The sequence below is a fragment of the Populus trichocarpa genome, chromosome 8 (genome assembly GCF_000002775.5).
Source record: "Populus trichocarpa isolate Nisqually-1 chromosome 8, P.trichocarpa_v4.1, whole genome shotgun sequence".
NCBI lineage: Eukaryota > Viridiplantae > Streptophyta > Magnoliopsida > Malpighiales > Salicaceae > Populus > Populus trichocarpa.
This window is the reverse complement of record NC_037292.2, coordinates 6,577,894-6,594,379: the sequence shown is the minus strand read 5'-3', so window position 1 is coordinate 6,594,379 and position 16,486 is coordinate 6,577,894. Positions and strand designations below refer to the sequence as shown.

The following is a 16,486-nucleotide window of genomic DNA, read 5'->3' as shown; positions in this document are numbered from 1 at the left end:
ATTGTGATAAGGAGTATATTCGTCCTCTCATTTGCTTTATCCATTTACCGTACGGTGCTTTTTGATTGGTTTAAAATGGCAAAGGCTTGATAAGTCGGTTTGAGGACCGAGGGCTCCAGACTTTGGATATATATATGTCCAAGTGTTTTTTTTTTTTTTTTTGAAGATGTATTAAAATAATATTTTATTATTATTATTAAAAATTTATTTTTGATATTAATATATTAAAATAATTCAAAAATATTTTTTAAAAAAATACGATTAAACCAATCAATACAGGAATATGTTTCTTAAAATATTTATAGAAAAAAACTGATTTTAATTGATTTACAAGTTAATCTAGAGATATTTCTTACTGTAAAATCAAAAGGATAAAAAAAAATATTTACGATCTCATATTTCTCTTGATCCATTTATAATCTAAGTTTTTTTTAACCATATCTACATATCTTTCCAATTTATTCGTTTTTTTTTCCTTTGTTAGAAAATAGAAACAATAAAAAAGAGATATTTGATATGGTCAAATGCAATTGTCACATAAGGAAATTATGGTATAGAAAAATAATAAATTAAGGATAGTGATCAAGGGACTAGTTAATTGTTGTTTACAGTGTAGGGATTAATTAATTAGGTTGAATAAACTATGGGGACTGGATTAATATTAACTCGTATTAGCGCGTAAAGAAATGACTTTACATGTTCAAACGGTATAACGTGGGCCTAAAATCACGCCTATTTAATATTTATTTTGAATTTGGAAGGAGGGCAAGGAGAGAGAAGATTCAATAGTTTGGCTTATATTATTTTATCAGATTAATTTGTTAAAGTTAGGATACTGTAGATGTTATAAATAATAATAAAAAAATATAGAAAATGAACATCGCAAGCTGGGTGGTGAACTAAAATTCTTGAAACCTGATTGAGCCGATCCAATTTATATATGCAATATTGTGAATTGAATATTTATTTTTATTTTATTTATAAATATTTTAACTTTAAAATTTATAATAGATTTTTTAAGGTAATAAAATTTTTTTATCTCTTTCTCAAAAGAAAATAACTAAAATTGAATGATGATGCAAATATAAAAATTAGACCCAGTATTAAATGTATTGTGATACTTATAGTCTAAGCTGTAGGTCCACATTTAAATATGAAATCCTAAAAATTAGCAATACAAACCAACTCATGAATATCTATAACTTCTACAACAAATTTAGTTCATTCTATATATTTTATTTGTTTGGATCTAAGAAAATTAAATAAATTAAATTTATAATTTGTAAACAATTAAAAACTAAGTTATAAACTTGTACCTTACCCACCTGTATTCATAGGTGCCTTACTGATTATCATGATTATGTGATATTTTTTTCCCGCGGGACAATAAACATTTATTTCAAAAATAAAACCGGTAGATGATCTCGAAGGAGACTAATTAACCACACACACATAGTGGCAGCGCCACATAGAGACAAAAAGGGGCAATTGCTCCCTTTTTTTTTTTTCAAAATATTTTTTATATTAAAATATTAATATAATAGTTTTGCAAGGTTAATTTTTTTGTTAACTAATAAATTGATCTAAGCTCTTCTTCTTCTTTTTTCACTATTGTCTCTCCTCTCTCCCTTCTATAAAATTTATATTCAAGTCCTAAATATTAATTATCTAAACAAGTAACATCTTATACTTTATGTTTTATGAAAGTTTCCTTAATCTTTTCTATTTGTTTCATTATCAAATTTTAGTTTTATTTTTTTATAATTAGTTATAAAAAATATTAGAATTTATAATAACTTATGGGTTTGATGAATTAATATGTGTATGGGAGAGAAACAATTATAATGTAAGTTTTAGATGAAAGTTTGTGATAATCATTTTAAGCTATGATTTTAGATACTATGTACCATGTGTCAGTATAGAATCGTTGTGAAGAACTTTCCTATTCTTTGAAAGATTTAGAAATAGATAAATAAAAATTTATTGTATATAATGAGAAAGATATTTTTAATGAGATAAAAAATAAAATCATTATGAAGCAGTTTTTAAATATAAAATATCGAAGAGAACAATTATAATGTAAGTTTTTTCATTTTAAATGTATTTTTAAATTATTTTTGTTTGACTTGAGTTGATACATATATTTTAAATTAATTTTTCTATAAATAATATATAATATCAAATATTTATTAGTAATTTACCCTCTTGTTTCTGCCACGATATATATATATATATATATATATATATATATATAGACACACACATGGGGTACAACACCATGCTATCAATGGATTGTTATTCGATCAAATCAGTTTTTTGGTTGGTTTTTATACAAATATCATGTATTAAATTAAAGCATGGATACGGTATTATCCCATATATTTTACACTGCATATAAGTTATTATTAATAGGATTTATATAAAGTTGATTTGATTCAATGGTATGTAAGTTATCCACGTCTAAATTAACATGGATTCCTACAACCAAGTTATTATATTTCTGGGAGCACTAGAATGCAAGAAATTATTTATTTATTTATTTAAGCAGGATGTCAAGATCAGTTTGTGTGCATTTCGATCCATTCTTATAGATTCTGAAGTTAACAACCAGGTAAGTCTCCAGTAGCAATTAATATTAGTAATTACATGGCTCGAACCTAAAACTATAAGAGAAATAAATTTTTTAGTCCCAAAACTTGATCATTTATTTAATGATTATATATATATATATTTTTTTTGTATTACAGACACTCATGAAAAGTTAACAAGTCCACTAATAGCATGGTCCCCGCAGCCGCCTAATTCAAGAAAAAATTAAAAAGGTTAATGCTTCTATCCTCGAGTCGACTCGTTAGTGGTAGCCATTGAAGTATATCTAGGGGCGAGAAGTACGCCCGACGTCATAAAGGTTATAGCATGATTCTTACGGGGGCAGCTTTCATGGACCATGCGGTAGCTTTTGAGAGGGGCTGGAGCAATGAAGCTAAGGCAGGAAGGGACTTAGACAGATACTTTTAACTGTGAGGATGTGCTTTTGAATTACTTATAGCAGTCTAGTTGTATTTTTGAGAATTTTTTATTTTAGTTACGGTTTTTTTTTAAAAAAATTTAAAAATATATATTTGATTTAAACTGTTCCCAAGTAATTTTTTAGGGGGAAAGACTTTGAATTTCTTTTGGGGGGCAAAACTTAAATCTTACTAGTTTTGGGCTTAAAATTTAAAATTATTCTTTCACATAGGCATAATATTAATGAATTTTGTTTTGCAGGGCCTCAACTCTTGCCATCTCCCGTCTCGTCTCTTGGCTAGATAGATTATTGCATATAAAATAAATGAAAAATAAGATATTTCAGCTTATACAAAACTAAAAGTTAAAATTTACGTGAGGTTCAATAAAAAAACAAAATATTTAATTAATCAAATAATATTTTTATTTATATATATATTTTTTTAAAAAAATGAACTACCACCATATGAAACCTATACATGTAAAGGGATACCATATCATGATTATAAAATCACACAAAAATGGAGCACTTGTAAGTAATCTCGAATCTTCTTACGGGTCGGGTCACTCCCTTTGTTTATCGGGTAAAGGAACCATGGTTGATTAACTTGATTTTTTGAATCAGCTAGTAGCTTCTTGTACCAGCACTCCACGTCATATTAGGTCATCTGATGATCCCAGGGTGGCAACAATACCCGTGGCTGATGATGCATTGGCATTTGGCAGGCCATTGTGGACCCATTGAACTATCAATCAAAACGGGCCCACCGGAATATTCTGGGTGCTGTGGACCAATCTGGACACCATCCCTCCCATATCTCATTTAACTATTTACTCAAACCGCCAGTGATGAAATCCTGGCTGGCTATATCAAGGCACCACGCCGAGCACTCCATATCCTTCTGGCCCAGGATTTTAAGGTTGGGCTAGCAATGGTCGCAGCTGTTAAATTCGGCCCATGACCTCTTATAACTCCATCATCCTTTTTTCTTTTTTTTTTATAATGAATTTCAAATCATTTGAACAAAAAAGAAATATAACTCTGCAAAGCCTAAGTCGCCATGATGGCTACTTTGCATTCTGCCATTAAAAGTCACCAAGATGCCTACTATTAACTGGTAATATTTTAGTAAGCAAGTCAACACCATGCACTATTCATAGAAACCAAAACCATTCATGATCCACAAACAAAGAAGATAGAATCCCTCGTGCTATGCCAAAATCCTCGGCTCGTGTTCCCTCTACTTTTGAATCTGCTGCCTTTTCTGCTACTCAAATTGTCACCAAATAGGCCCCATCTCATGGGCGACCATCTCTCGTTGTTCGAAGGACTGCCGAGGCCTAGCAACAGAGAGTCTGCTCGCCTTTGTACATATTAGGATGATTATTGACCTTCCTGATTTGTTAGATTAACTATGGCAAATTTTGAACGTCAAACCTTCTCTTTAAAGGCATGTGCGTGGCCAAAGCGTTAAATTACTCAAATCTTACTGCACAAGCGAAGACAGTTATAGTTCGTACAAAATCGGCTCATACGAGACATCAACATCGGAGGAGCATAACTCTGTATGCAATGTCCCCTCATGCGCCACATGATGACAACTGGAGAAGGAAAACCTGCCGCCAATTCCGTGCTCAATCGGCCCCTGCTGAGTTATACAACGGAAACACAAATTTGTGTTGCCCCAATGAGGAATGGACTATTTGCCGGGTCAAGCTCTTGTTGGCGTGAATTGGAAAGCAGACGAGTAAGTGGAGCGCTGGTATTTGACAGAACTTGAAACTGCCTGAAGGGCGAAGGGTTGCTGACATGATCAAGTTCAGCTGCCGAGCAAGTCTTTTTCGTTTTGTTATGGAGTGTTTAGAAGTATTTGATAGAAGTTGTAGTTGTTTTTTAAATGGAAATATATTAAAATAATATTTTTTAATTTTTTAAAAATATTTTTAATATCAGTATATTTATTTAAAAACACTAAAAAATATTAATTTAAAATAAAAAATAAAAAAATTTAAAATTTTTTAAATAAAAAAAAAATTCTAAAAGTGGAGTGGGCCGCTGCCCACATGGGTACCACGTTGCATTGTTCTCCTTAATTTATGTCAATGTGTACTTACTGCGATTGTATCCCTGAATAAATTCTCAACATCTAATAAGAAGCTTTTTTTTTTAAAAAAGAAAAAAACAAACTAGGAAAAGAAGCAGTTCATGCTCGAAATTTCATAAAAATGGAAACCAGCTTGATGTGTACCGTAACAATCTTTACATTTTAAGCACAGGAAACCACGCAATTAATGGTCTTTCAACATGACGAATGATAATAATAAAAATAAAAATTTATAGCAAGAACTAGGTTATTCCGCCGTGCTATGTTGTGATTATGATGATTTTTTGTACTGTTTTTTAATAGAAAAAAACCTAGTGTGAATTGTTCTAAAATATACCTTAGTCATCTTGACGGGTCTAAAAATAATCTAAATAACCGGTAAAAATATAGTTTAACTATTTAAAATGAAATTGTTTTTAATAAAAATTAAGATAAAAACATATTGGATTGATTTGAGTCAACCTGAATTAACTTGTTAGTCCACATACCAAGTCATAAGATCATGATAACCCCATATAAATCAAATTAAAATAAATTAAGAAATCAATAAACCTAATATTGAAGGATGAAACTGAAAAAAAAACCCATAAAAAAACCCGAGTCAACTCAGGTTAACTCGTAAAACCTGTGTCTTGAGTCATGAAATCATGATAACCCAATAGAAAGCAAATAAAAAAAAATTATAAAGCTTAATTTTTAACCAATTCAATGTTTGAAGATAAAATTGTAAAAAATAAAAAAATTGATAAAAAAGATGCAAAAAATGAATTGAGTCAACAATGATTAACTCGTCAAACCCGTAATCCAAGTCATGAGATATGAATAACCTCATAAAAAATATATCAAAATAAATTACAAAGCCTAATTTTCAATCAATCTAAAATAATAAAATTAAAAAAAAATTAATTAAAAAAAAATGAAACCTCAAGTTAATAAAGTTAACAGATTAATCCATACTCTAGATTACGAGTCTAAAATAACCTCATAAAATATAAATTAAGAAAAATATAAAATATAATCGTCAATAAATATAATGTTAAAGAATAAAGTTAAAATTGAAAAAAATATATATATTAGCAAAAAAAAAAAAACAAATGAAGAGAAAAAACATTATTCTAGTGAATAATGTGATATGAGGAGGTAAAAACCCCTTATCCTTTAGTTTTTTTTTATTAATCAATTTAATATTAAATAATAAAATTAAAAAATAAAAATTAATTAAAAAAACCTGAGTCAACTAGTTTAAGTAGCTAAATTCGCTATCCGTATAATAAAAATAAGATAAATTAATAAAAAATAAATTTAAAAATAAATAAAAAAAAACACTACTTCAAAATTAATAATATAAAAACACCTCCTTTGATTATTTTGTAATTGTTAACTGGACTATCGGAGGTGTTGCTTTCAATTCTCTTTTGGCAACATGGTGGCTGTCTCCATCTGAACATAAAACTGTCAACTACCGAAATGTTTTTGCACATCTAAAATATTCTCAACTACCGGAAGAGGAGAGGTGGCAACTTATAAATATCAATTCACCCAGTTGATCACTAATACTCGACACTTGTAGACAAAGATTTGTTACATTTTCAAAGTTGCTTTAACCGTGAAAACACACTTTTCCCTCAATCTAAGGTTAGAAAATCAAAATTGTCGAACATGTCCCAGATTCTAGTTGAGAAATTGCTGGTTACAAAACTCCTCTCGTTTGAGATTGGCTACGATTTCCCCGTTCGGTAGGAGCAGAGACAAAGGTCCATGTGTCTTGCTGAGTGGCGAGATTAATGCCCAGTTATCTTTGCTTCACCAATATATTCTATCTCACACAGATCTCGACGTTTTTCATTTCACATTCAAGTTTATACTTTATTGGATTAATTAAAATTAAAAAAATATATTCTATAGCTCATTGCGTCTAAACCATGTTTTATAGTATATCCAAAAGTTTTTTCAGCAAGGAAAAATGTCCCAAGCCAAAGTGAAAAATGAATACTTTTGATTTGGACCCATCATAAAGCCTCTTTCTTTTCACATGCATACAAACAAGAGACATTGAGAACAACACCCACCAAAACCATCCTCTCCCCTCCCCAACAAAGGAATGACCTTTTATCTGTTCCTCCACAACCGAGCACATCCTTCCACTCTCACCATCACCACCATTAAATTTAGATCATTATATCGAAAACCCACACTGCAAAACATCGAGAAAGATTAAGTGGGAGGGAGAGGAGATTGGTTTGGTTTAGGGGCTAGTGTGTTTGAGAGATGTGGGATGCTTCAGGCATTGATGAATCTGTTTTCGTTATGTCTTAAGCCATTTGGGCATGGTAGAAGTAGTAGTAACAGTGATTCAAAGCTTGAGTCATTTGTCGGTGTTAGCAAAGAAGGGAAAGATGGTTTGCTTTGGTATAGAGACGTTGGAAGATACTGGTCTGGTGAATTTTCAATGGCTGTTGTTCAAGCTAATCAAGTAATTGAAGACCAAAGCCAGATTGAGTCTGGACCTTTTGGAACTTTTGTTGGTGTTTATGATGGTCACGGTGGACCTGAAGCTGCACGTTTTGTCTGTGATCACTTGTTCAGGCACTTTCAAGGTCTGTTCTTTTTAAATATTTTTGATCAAATATCTAAAAAAGATTTTTACTTTAAAGAAAAAAACTTTGCCGTGTTCCTTTTATGTCATTGAATTGGCCACGTTTCTCACTAACCTTTGTGGGATTCTCAATCAATCAGCTTTTTTGCTTTGGAGATTTTGAAAGGTTCTGGTAGTGATTTTCTTTCGTTGCTCTGGATTTTTTTTTTTGTGAATTTAGATGAGAAGCTATTTTGTACAGTTGTATTGGATGATAGAGAGCTACTTGTTTTCAGAGTATAATATAGTGAAGAAAATTTATTGGGATTTGAAAGACGGGATTTTGCATGTGAATGTCATGGACTGGGAGGTCAGTACTTATTGGTAATGCTTGCTTTTAATTGCTGAAAGTGATTCAGTTTTTTGGAGCTGTTCACTTTTGTGGTTGTATCTGTCTTGTCAATTTCATGGATAACTATTAAGTGATATTCAATCGGATTTTGCTTTCTGTGTAAGCTTCTGATTGGCTTTTATGAGTTTGGAGTATTTTTTTTTCTTACTTTAAATTGCAGTTTTAAACTTGGAACAGGATGATTAAATGTAAGCTTAATGATTAGTGTTTAGCAGCCAACTGCCTAGTTTTTGCTATCGATACCCAAAACCAATGCAATTTCTTACTTCAAAAGTTTTCAGATTCTTCAAGGCACTATTTGCAGTGTTTAGGAATTTAACATTTTGGCTTTTAAAACCTAAATTCCTACAGCTTTTTTTTTTAGATTAAAATCTAAGCTAGTGCTTCTAAAATGTGTGCTGGACAAATGCATTAGCTCTAGGTAGAAACTAGATTTTGCTTAAGGGTGACGGGGGCTTTGAATTCCAGTGAAAAAACAGGGCATATATCTTCCTCTCTTTTTTTTTATCATTTTTGTTTGTAAAATGTTTTGATATTTTTTTGGTTTAATGTCGTTTAATCTTAAAAAAGTATTGTGCCTTGTGTTGGCATTCTTAGGCTTTGTGGTTATGCAGCCATTTCAGCAGAGACACATGGTGTTGTGACAAGCGAGACCATCCAAAGAGCTTTCTGTGCAACAGAGGAAGGGTTTACCAATCTCGTGTCAGAGTTATGGAGCAGTCGTCCCCAAATGGCAACAGTTGGATCATGCTGTTTAGTTGGAGTGATATATCAGCAGACCCTCTTTGTAGCAAACCTGGGAGATTCCCGTGTTGTACTGGGCAAGAAAGTCGGCAACACTGGAGGTATTGCTGCAATACAATTATCAACTGAGCATAATGCAAACCTTGAGGTCATCAGGCATGAACTCAAGAACTTACATCCTAATGATCCCCAGATTGTTGTTCTTAAGCATGGAGTTTGGAGAGTAAAGGGGATTATTCAGGTTATTTCAAACCCCAATTTAACCTTCAGAATATTTCAAATTAAAACACATCTTAGGTGCTTTTGTATTCTTGTGTTTTTTTGTACTCTCGGAGTGATAAATTATGAAACTACTTGGTGGGCTGGAATTTTTATGGTTCTTGGTTGTTTATCATTTGGTATTCATAATAGCTATCCCGACTTCTTTCAAGAAGTCGTCAACTTTGTTGTAGCTGTTAATGCGAAACCAAATTTACCCGTTGCTATACAATTATTTTTAAAACAATTTGTTTGAGTTATAGAATTGTGTCGAAGATTGTACAAGTTGCAAGAACCATGAACTGGAGATGAGAAAGAACAACATATAAGCCAATACCAAACCCCAGCACGATTCACATGCTCTGACAACCAGGTCTTTTGCAGATATGACTTCAAATATAGTTGAGATGGTTTTATAGTCATTGGTCAGAGAAAGGGTTCATGTATAGAGGCAAATTAGTTGATTGAAGATAATCTTCGCAGTTCTAGGTAACCTGAAATTCACTTTCCCCCCATAGGTATTCCCTTTTGTGCTTGATGGATAAAATGCACCCCATCTCAAGCTAGATGCTTGTTATTTATATTTTTTGACACGTTTAAGAAAATAAGCATGTTGATTATGAAAGGGAATTTGAACATCCTTTATCTAGCCTTTGCATCGATGAAGATTACTTTGAAGTCAAGTATGTTATGGAAACTCCTTGGAGTACATCTTGGTTTGCATCGGATTATCTTCATCTTGCTTCTTATTATTCATGGCACGTTCCTTTGCAAATTCTAATTTCAAATAATGAAATCCATGATTATATTTGATGCAGGTTTCTAGATCCATAGGGGATGTGTATATGAAACATGCACGATTCAACAGGGAACCAATTAATGCCAAGTTCAGACTTCCTGAACCAATGGACAAGTCAATCTTGAGTGCCAATCCAACAATCATTTCACATCCTCTCCATCCAAATGATTCGTTCCTTGTATTTGCATCTGATGGTCTTTGGGAACACTTGAGTAATGAAAAAGTAGTGGATATTGTCCACAGTAATCCATGTGCAGTAAGAGTTTTCCCTTGTGTATTTGGTTGTCATACTTTCTACATTGAATTTACTTTCATGCCTTTGTGCTTCTATTAAATAGGAAACAAATGACCATAAAGTTTTGACCTTTTTCTGGAACTCATATGCTGCTTGGTATTAGCTTAAAACTTGGTTGCTTGGTCATTTCATAAAAAACTCTCGGAAGAGTTTGGAAGGCAAACCTATGTCCTTTTCTCTAAGATGTATATAGTAAAAGCAAAATATCTTGGAATAGTTTGAAACGCAAACTTATGGAAGCATTACGGTGCATTTTATTTAGTAGATATGTTTGTCATAATCATCGATGAGTTTTTTAACATGATGTATTTGAGTTTTGACAGAGAAGAGAACTGCAAAGTATCATCATTGATGAGTTTCTACTTTGTATCGTATTTGGATTGTTCATCCATGACCTTTTTTCTCTAGTTCTTTGCATGGATTATGCATTGATACCCAAGGTGATCCATGGTCAGTTCATTGTCATATAATTAGGCATAGCGCAGCCTTGGAGTTAAATGCGTTTGATAAACTCTGTGTTAGCTTGTTGATCATTGTGCTGGGATGCGTGTCAAGGAACCATTCAATGAGATTAGATATTGGTGGTTTATATCATCACAGCATATTTGGAACTGACTTTTTAGATTGACTTCCTCTCGACTTTCATGAATTGCCTTGAATTGTTCGTGCATATTTGGTGTTTTAGATGGCTATTATCCACAGCAAAAGTAGATGTTATGCCAGTTCTGCCTTCCTTAAGACATGTGATTGCTGGGATATGGATGCGTGCACAGAAATGTAGATCATGCACTACGATCCAAAACTTATATAGTTGTCTCACAACAGGTCTCACGGTTTTTTTTATTATTACCAGTGAAGCTATCAGCCTCACTGCGACTATTCTTGCATTTGACGACCCAGGTTTAGCTCTTGGTTCATTCTTCATCTTTTTTTTCCCTTCATGTGTTCATTTTTTTTTACTTGAAGGATGCATTTAAGTGGTGGTTAACTGTATTCTTAAATTTATGCTTCGTATATGTAGTTCTTGCTCTAAATTTATCTGTGTTCGACTAGTATTCACGAGCTTGTTTTACTGCAGGGAAGTGCCAAGAGGCTTGTCAAGGCCGCCTTACAAGAAGCGGCTAGAAAAAGAGAAATGAGATATTCAGATCTACAGAAGATTGACAAGAAGGTTCGACGACACTTTCATGACGATATAACTGTAATTGTTTTATTCTTAAACCATGATCTTATATCCAAATCCAAAAGCGCTGTGCAAACACCGCCGGTTTCCATCCGAAGCGCTAATTAATCACCCGTTGGCATATTTCTGCTGCCTTATCATGGACACACGCAAAAGCATCCTAGCGGATCAAGACACATATCAAGGCTACAGAGCTGCACTGACAAAGCGGTCGCGGTACCTGAGTGGGAATTCCAAGATTTAATTAAGAGCTTTAGAATTTGTAAAAATGTTGTTTGTCAGGCAAATAAATAGATTGCTGCTAAGTCCGTGGATACCCTGATTATATTTTTACTTAAAATGTGTTTTGCATTATTTTCAATAATCTATTTGCATGTCAGACATATATATCAAATGTTATAAATAGGGTCTGGAAATATTTTGTAGTAATTAATTATGGTTTAAAGTGTTGTTTTTTTAAGAAATATATTAAAATAATATTTTTTATTTTTAAAAAATTATTTTTGATATTAATACATTAAAATAATTAAAAAATATAAAAAAATTAATTAAAAAAAACATGATTTAATGTGCTTTTTCGAACACACCCTTCCTTCATACAAGGTGTGGTAGGCCCAGAGGGGCAGGCAACTATCCAAGAATATCGAAAATACCATGGGGTCATCAAAACCTTTGAACGACATGTCAACATGCCTCGAAACACGAGGGCTTATTTATTTACCAAAATCAACCCAAATTCAAATTCCATGGCCGTGTGAGTCCCTGACTGGCCTCCAGCGGAATTCCTTTCTTCTCTACGCAATCCATCAAATGCACCTTCCCTTAATTCCTCTTCTTCAAATCTAACAGTTATCAAACATAACTTCATGGCTACGAAACGAAATCAATCTCAAGCTTTTTATTATTGCTTTATTTCACACTGACTCTCCTCTTGTCTCACTCCCACTCAGCACCACAACCCATCCGTCGTGACCCCGGCCCCCTCACTGGCACCATAGCGCTTTTCACGATGTCCGTGACAGCGTCCGATCCGATGTCCGCCCCATGCTCCACTCTCGCGCCGAGGTATCACTACAATATTTAATCATCAATTAGATTACAATTACAATTTAGATTCGCAATAATTCATTCGTGCTCGTTTTAGCTAAACTTCACGTCGTTTTGAATCATGTAGTAATTGTTTGTAATTCCACTGAACTGCGTCTTTTATTTTCAGCTGCCAAATAGTCCGCAATTCCAGTGTTGCTGATTGTCTGTTCGTTTAAGTTAAAAATTTTAATATCTACAGCGTAATTCAAGTGAAAAACACAGATTCTTGCATTTCTGTTAACTTGTATTTATTTATTTTGTGTTTATGAGATAATTGATTTCATATGTTGTGGTGCAGGTTCCGTTGGAGGTGAATGCAGTACTGATAGGTTTTAATGGCGATGGAGGGTGTAGGTTTAGTGTAGATTCACATAAATTACAAGATTTTCTGAGGACCAGCTTCTAAACTCACAGACCTTAATGTTTGGAGACCGGTGAGCCTCTTGACATTGAGCATCAAGTCATTTTTAACGTGTTTCCGGCAAGCTCTCCCTAAAGTTAGCATTTTTAACGTGTTTCCGGCAAGCTCTCCCTAAAGTTAGCATTGTTAAGTAATTGTGTTTTGCACGCTTTAAGTTACAAAGTTGTGTTTGTAATGTTGTAGTGGAAAGTCTTCAATACTACCACTGCACCGTTGCATTTTCAGCTGAGAGTTCAGTTTTGTGGGCTGCATTTGAGTTTTGCTTGAAGGGACCCATAGAGAGGAGATGCATTACAATGGGAGAATTGGAGAATTTCCTGAGTATTAGTAGTTTTTTTTACTCATTATATGATAGGAATACACGAGTTGTGTTTTTATTTGTGCTGTTTTGTCAATAGGCTGGGCAGCCAGAACTGATTGCACTTGAGAAGGCATCGACACAGAATATGGTTCCTGCTGGGAATGCATGAGAGGTGAGTGATGCTGTGGATATAATATGTTCATTGTTTTGGGGTAGTAAGGTGGAGTGTGTTTTTACAGGAAATTCTGAATTCTGTATTTTCTTTTACATGGACTGATTTTGGAAGGAAGTGCCAGTATTTCACAAACTATATTCGTACATAAGAGTACTCTGCCAAAGATAATGACCGACCCGTGCCTAATGCAATCTTTCTTGTAAATTTTGATAAGGTATGGTTTTCAATTTCAATCCTCTTTTTCTGGAAAAATCAGTTTATTTTTATTTCTAATTTTCATATAGAAACAACCATTTTGAGGTTGGAAGTCAAATGCTCATAATGTTTTTTTCCCAGACGATAGCAATACTAGTTTCGGTTTTGTCGGTTTTGTGTTGGTATTATTCATAATGGTGTGAAATTTACTCCCTTATGATCATGCGTACCTTGGTTTGGCCCTCGATTGCAGGTGAGAATGGACCTTGGAAATAAGGAAATTGACCTTGACAATGTATGGCAAATTAACTTAAAGAGTTGTCTGATGAAGACTTGAGGAAACAAAAGGGAGAGACTCAATATAAGTGTGGCTGAGTTCAGACAGGTACTGGACACGATCAATATGTTATCATGTGTCAAAGTAAGAGAGAGTCATTTGTGGAACAGTATTGGTTGTGCCTGAAGTTTCCTTGAGTTTAATTTTGGGTTGGTATAAAATGCAAATATAGCATTCGAAATGGACTTTGTGGTTAAGGATTTAGATCGAATATGAAATTCTTATTTGATAGCCAAATCTTGTTTCTTTGGTGTATTTGTTGCTCAATATCGCATGAACTTCTATCAAGCATGTTTGAGGTGATGCAAGCAGAAAATAGTGGATCCTTTTATTACATTTCTTGTTTGTTATATTTTCATGAAATTTTTAAGATCACTGGTTCAGCTTCAGCATACAGTGACCTTGAAATAGTAAGCTATGAAGTTCATAAAACCTATTTCTGGCATATCAAAATCCATTAAAAATCATAGAAAAAGTTCATTTGCAAGTACTTACAAGATTTTATTTTAGCTGCAGATTACTAGTTCCAGTCGAGTTGGACGTGTGTAAACTGCAGTTGGTGAATTATCTTATGGTTGTGAATCTCAGGACAATTGCTACAGAGTATCTAAAAACCCCCCTCGGTGAACCTGTCAAAGGCAAGAACAAGACAACAGCCAAACTATGGTTGGAGAAGTTCTACCAAAAGACAACGAACTTGCCAGAACCTTTCCTGCATGAATTAGTTGAACGGTTGGAGAAGTACCTAGATGTAAGTCACCCATGTCTAGAATAGCGCCTTGGAATTCACACTTGCAGAATTGTTCAGTTGATTTTATTTTAGTTTTAAATAACAGCGCCTTGAGGAACAGCTTGTAGATCTGTCTTCTTTGTTGTATGATCACCGGTTACAAGAAGCACATTTGAACAGTACAGAAGTTCTTCAAAGCGCTCTCTTCACCCATCAGCAAGCTAGCTTTGACTTATTTAATCCTCCATTAGATGATTATTTGTCTTTGGTTATTCTCCTCCAAACTGTATATATGCTTTAATTTGACTATTTCAGTGGGTTAAGTTTTAATTTTACAGTCCATAATGCAGGTATGTTGAATATTTGACTAGAGAGAGAGAGGGAGAGAGAGAGAGAATGAGATGCTGTAACATGGAGTTCAAATGTCCTGTACATTCGTCGCGGACTTGTATTTACGGAGGGATTCTGCCTGCTGGGTTCTTTGTGTATTTTGTCGTCATTTTCTTTTCTAATCCCGTCCGCTGACGATCCCAACCAAGAGACTATTTTCATTTTTTGAAGGCATTGATGTTTTGCTAAAATTGTCAGAGAATCGTCCTCCCTCAATTTGTTAAAATTTTGCCCATAAAAGTTTTCTATATTCACTGGAATATTCAGGTAAGATTCCATTTCCAGTATCAGTAAGGTTCGACAGAGTCTGAACTTCGACATGGTACATCACCCTTCCATGGACAACAAAAATGAGAAAAAATAAACGATTTAAAATAAAAACAGATCAGACATAGCTTTCTAGGCGGCAATTGTGCATCAATTAAAGCAGCTGATAAACAGCTTGCTCAGAGCCCAGTGCATATTCATCATCTCCGCATCAAACAGTCCTTACAAAAACCTAATCAAAGTAAAAGCCATGGTGTAAAACAAAATCACCACAAGAGAAGAAAAACCCATCAATGGAAAATCATCATTAATAACAACGGAATAACGAAGGGGTCCTCAGCAATTATGCTTGTAGTTGTCATCCAGTGAAAACAATCAGGTCTCAAAGATTACATGCCATCATAGGATCCCCGCGCCATATACACACTGATCCAAAACAAAGAAAATTTCACAACTATAAAGAAGATAGGAAAGATAGATTTGGCAGGGTATAATTCACTGCGCCTGTGGAGAACAGAGGCGCAGCGACTCAATTTCTGCTCAAACTCTAAGCCTCTTGCAAATGAAAAAATATTTTCAAGAAACCAAAAACAATTACTGTGTTTAAGGTTTCTATCAAGAGGCATCAAATGAGTAAACAAGATTTAAAACACGCAAGAACATACATAAGAAAAATGAGAGAGAGAGAGAGAGAGAGAGAGAGAGAGAGAGAGAGAGAGAGCACGAAAGGGCAAGAGAGAAGCGTAGCGAAACATGTTAATCGTCACATCATGATAAAACCCTAAATGGCTTCTGCTTAATTTGGTCATGGGATTATATACTGGTAGCCTGCAGGAGCTGATAGGGTTTTTTGGCTCTGCGGATTACCGAAAAACCCCTCTGTTTACACAATATATAAAGTAGACTTGAAAGAGCCCAATGGCAAGTCATGTCCACAACTCATTGTTAAAGCTTTGAATCCAAACCCAACCCATATCACCTTGTTCTTTCTTTTCTATTTTTTTAGTTTTTATCGAGAGGCGTTGCCATGAGGGAATTATTATTTTGTTTCTATGTTTTTAATGAAATAATTAGTTCATCTCTTTTTATTTAAAAATAAAACGTTGAATTCTTATATTTTATTTATTCCTTTTAGTTTCTTAGATGATTTTGTTATTTATTTTCTAAAATATCTTCTTTTTAATTAAAAATTAAAAATTTA

At 33.6% G+C, this 16,486-nt stretch overlaps 1 protein-coding gene, 1 long non-coding RNA gene and 2 other non-coding genes across 17 annotated transcripts; 2 read left to right on the top strand and 2 right to left on the bottom strand.

The window, feature by feature from the left end:
- The first annotated feature begins 7,133 nt into the window (after positions 1 to 7,133).
- LOC7485895 (probable protein phosphatase 2C 42) lies at positions 7,134 to 11,796 on the top strand. 2 transcript variants are annotated; one of them, XM_024606033.2, is made up of 5 exons: positions 7,573 to 7,711; positions 7,931 to 8,059; positions 8,699 to 9,086; positions 9,922 to 10,158; positions 11,276 to 11,796. In XM_024606033.2, exons 2-5 carry the CDS (start codon positions 8,043 to 8,045, stop codon positions 11,486 to 11,488), a joined length of 855 nt encoding a protein of 284 aa, XP_024461801.1. In that variant the 5' UTR covers positions 7,573 to 7,711; positions 7,931 to 8,042; the 3' UTR covers positions 11,489 to 11,796. The 2 variants fall into 2 exon arrangements, with proteins under 2 accessions (XP_002312324.3, XP_024461801.1); XM_002312288.4 differs by lacking the exon at positions 7,931 to 8,059 and having other exon boundaries at positions 7,134 to 7,711; positions 8,716 to 9,086.
- Positions 11,797 to 12,029: 233 nt separating this feature from the next.
- Positions 12,030 to 14,958, top strand: LOC7485894 (uncharacterized). Of its 13 annotated transcripts, XR_008059781.1 has the most exons (7): positions 12,075 to 12,445; positions 12,768 to 12,903; positions 13,074 to 13,211; positions 13,289 to 13,363; positions 13,482 to 13,580; positions 13,815 to 13,946; positions 14,415 to 14,958. It is a non-coding gene; the product is annotated as an uncharacterized LOC7485894 (long non-coding RNA). The 13 variants fall into 13 exon arrangements; XR_008059786.1 differs by adding an exon at positions 12,597 to 12,669 and having other exon boundaries at positions 12,030 to 12,445; positions 12,768 to 13,363; positions 13,478 to 13,580; XR_008059791.1 differs by having other exon boundaries at positions 12,037 to 12,445; positions 12,768 to 13,211; positions 13,431 to 13,580.
- A 442-nt stretch (positions 14,959 to 15,400) lies between these two features.
- LOC112328549 (small nucleolar RNA snoR118) lies at positions 15,401 to 15,493 on the bottom strand. The gene has a single exon (XR_002983565.2). It is a non-coding gene; the product is annotated as a small nucleolar RNA snoR118 (small nucleolar RNA).
- Positions 15,494 to 15,617: 124 nt separating this feature from the next.
- On the bottom strand, positions 15,618 to 15,692 carry LOC112328539 (small nucleolar RNA R66). The gene has a single exon (XR_002983554.1). It is a non-coding gene; the product is annotated as a small nucleolar RNA R66 (small nucleolar RNA).
- Between the last annotated feature and the right edge of the window lie 794 nt (positions 15,693 to 16,486).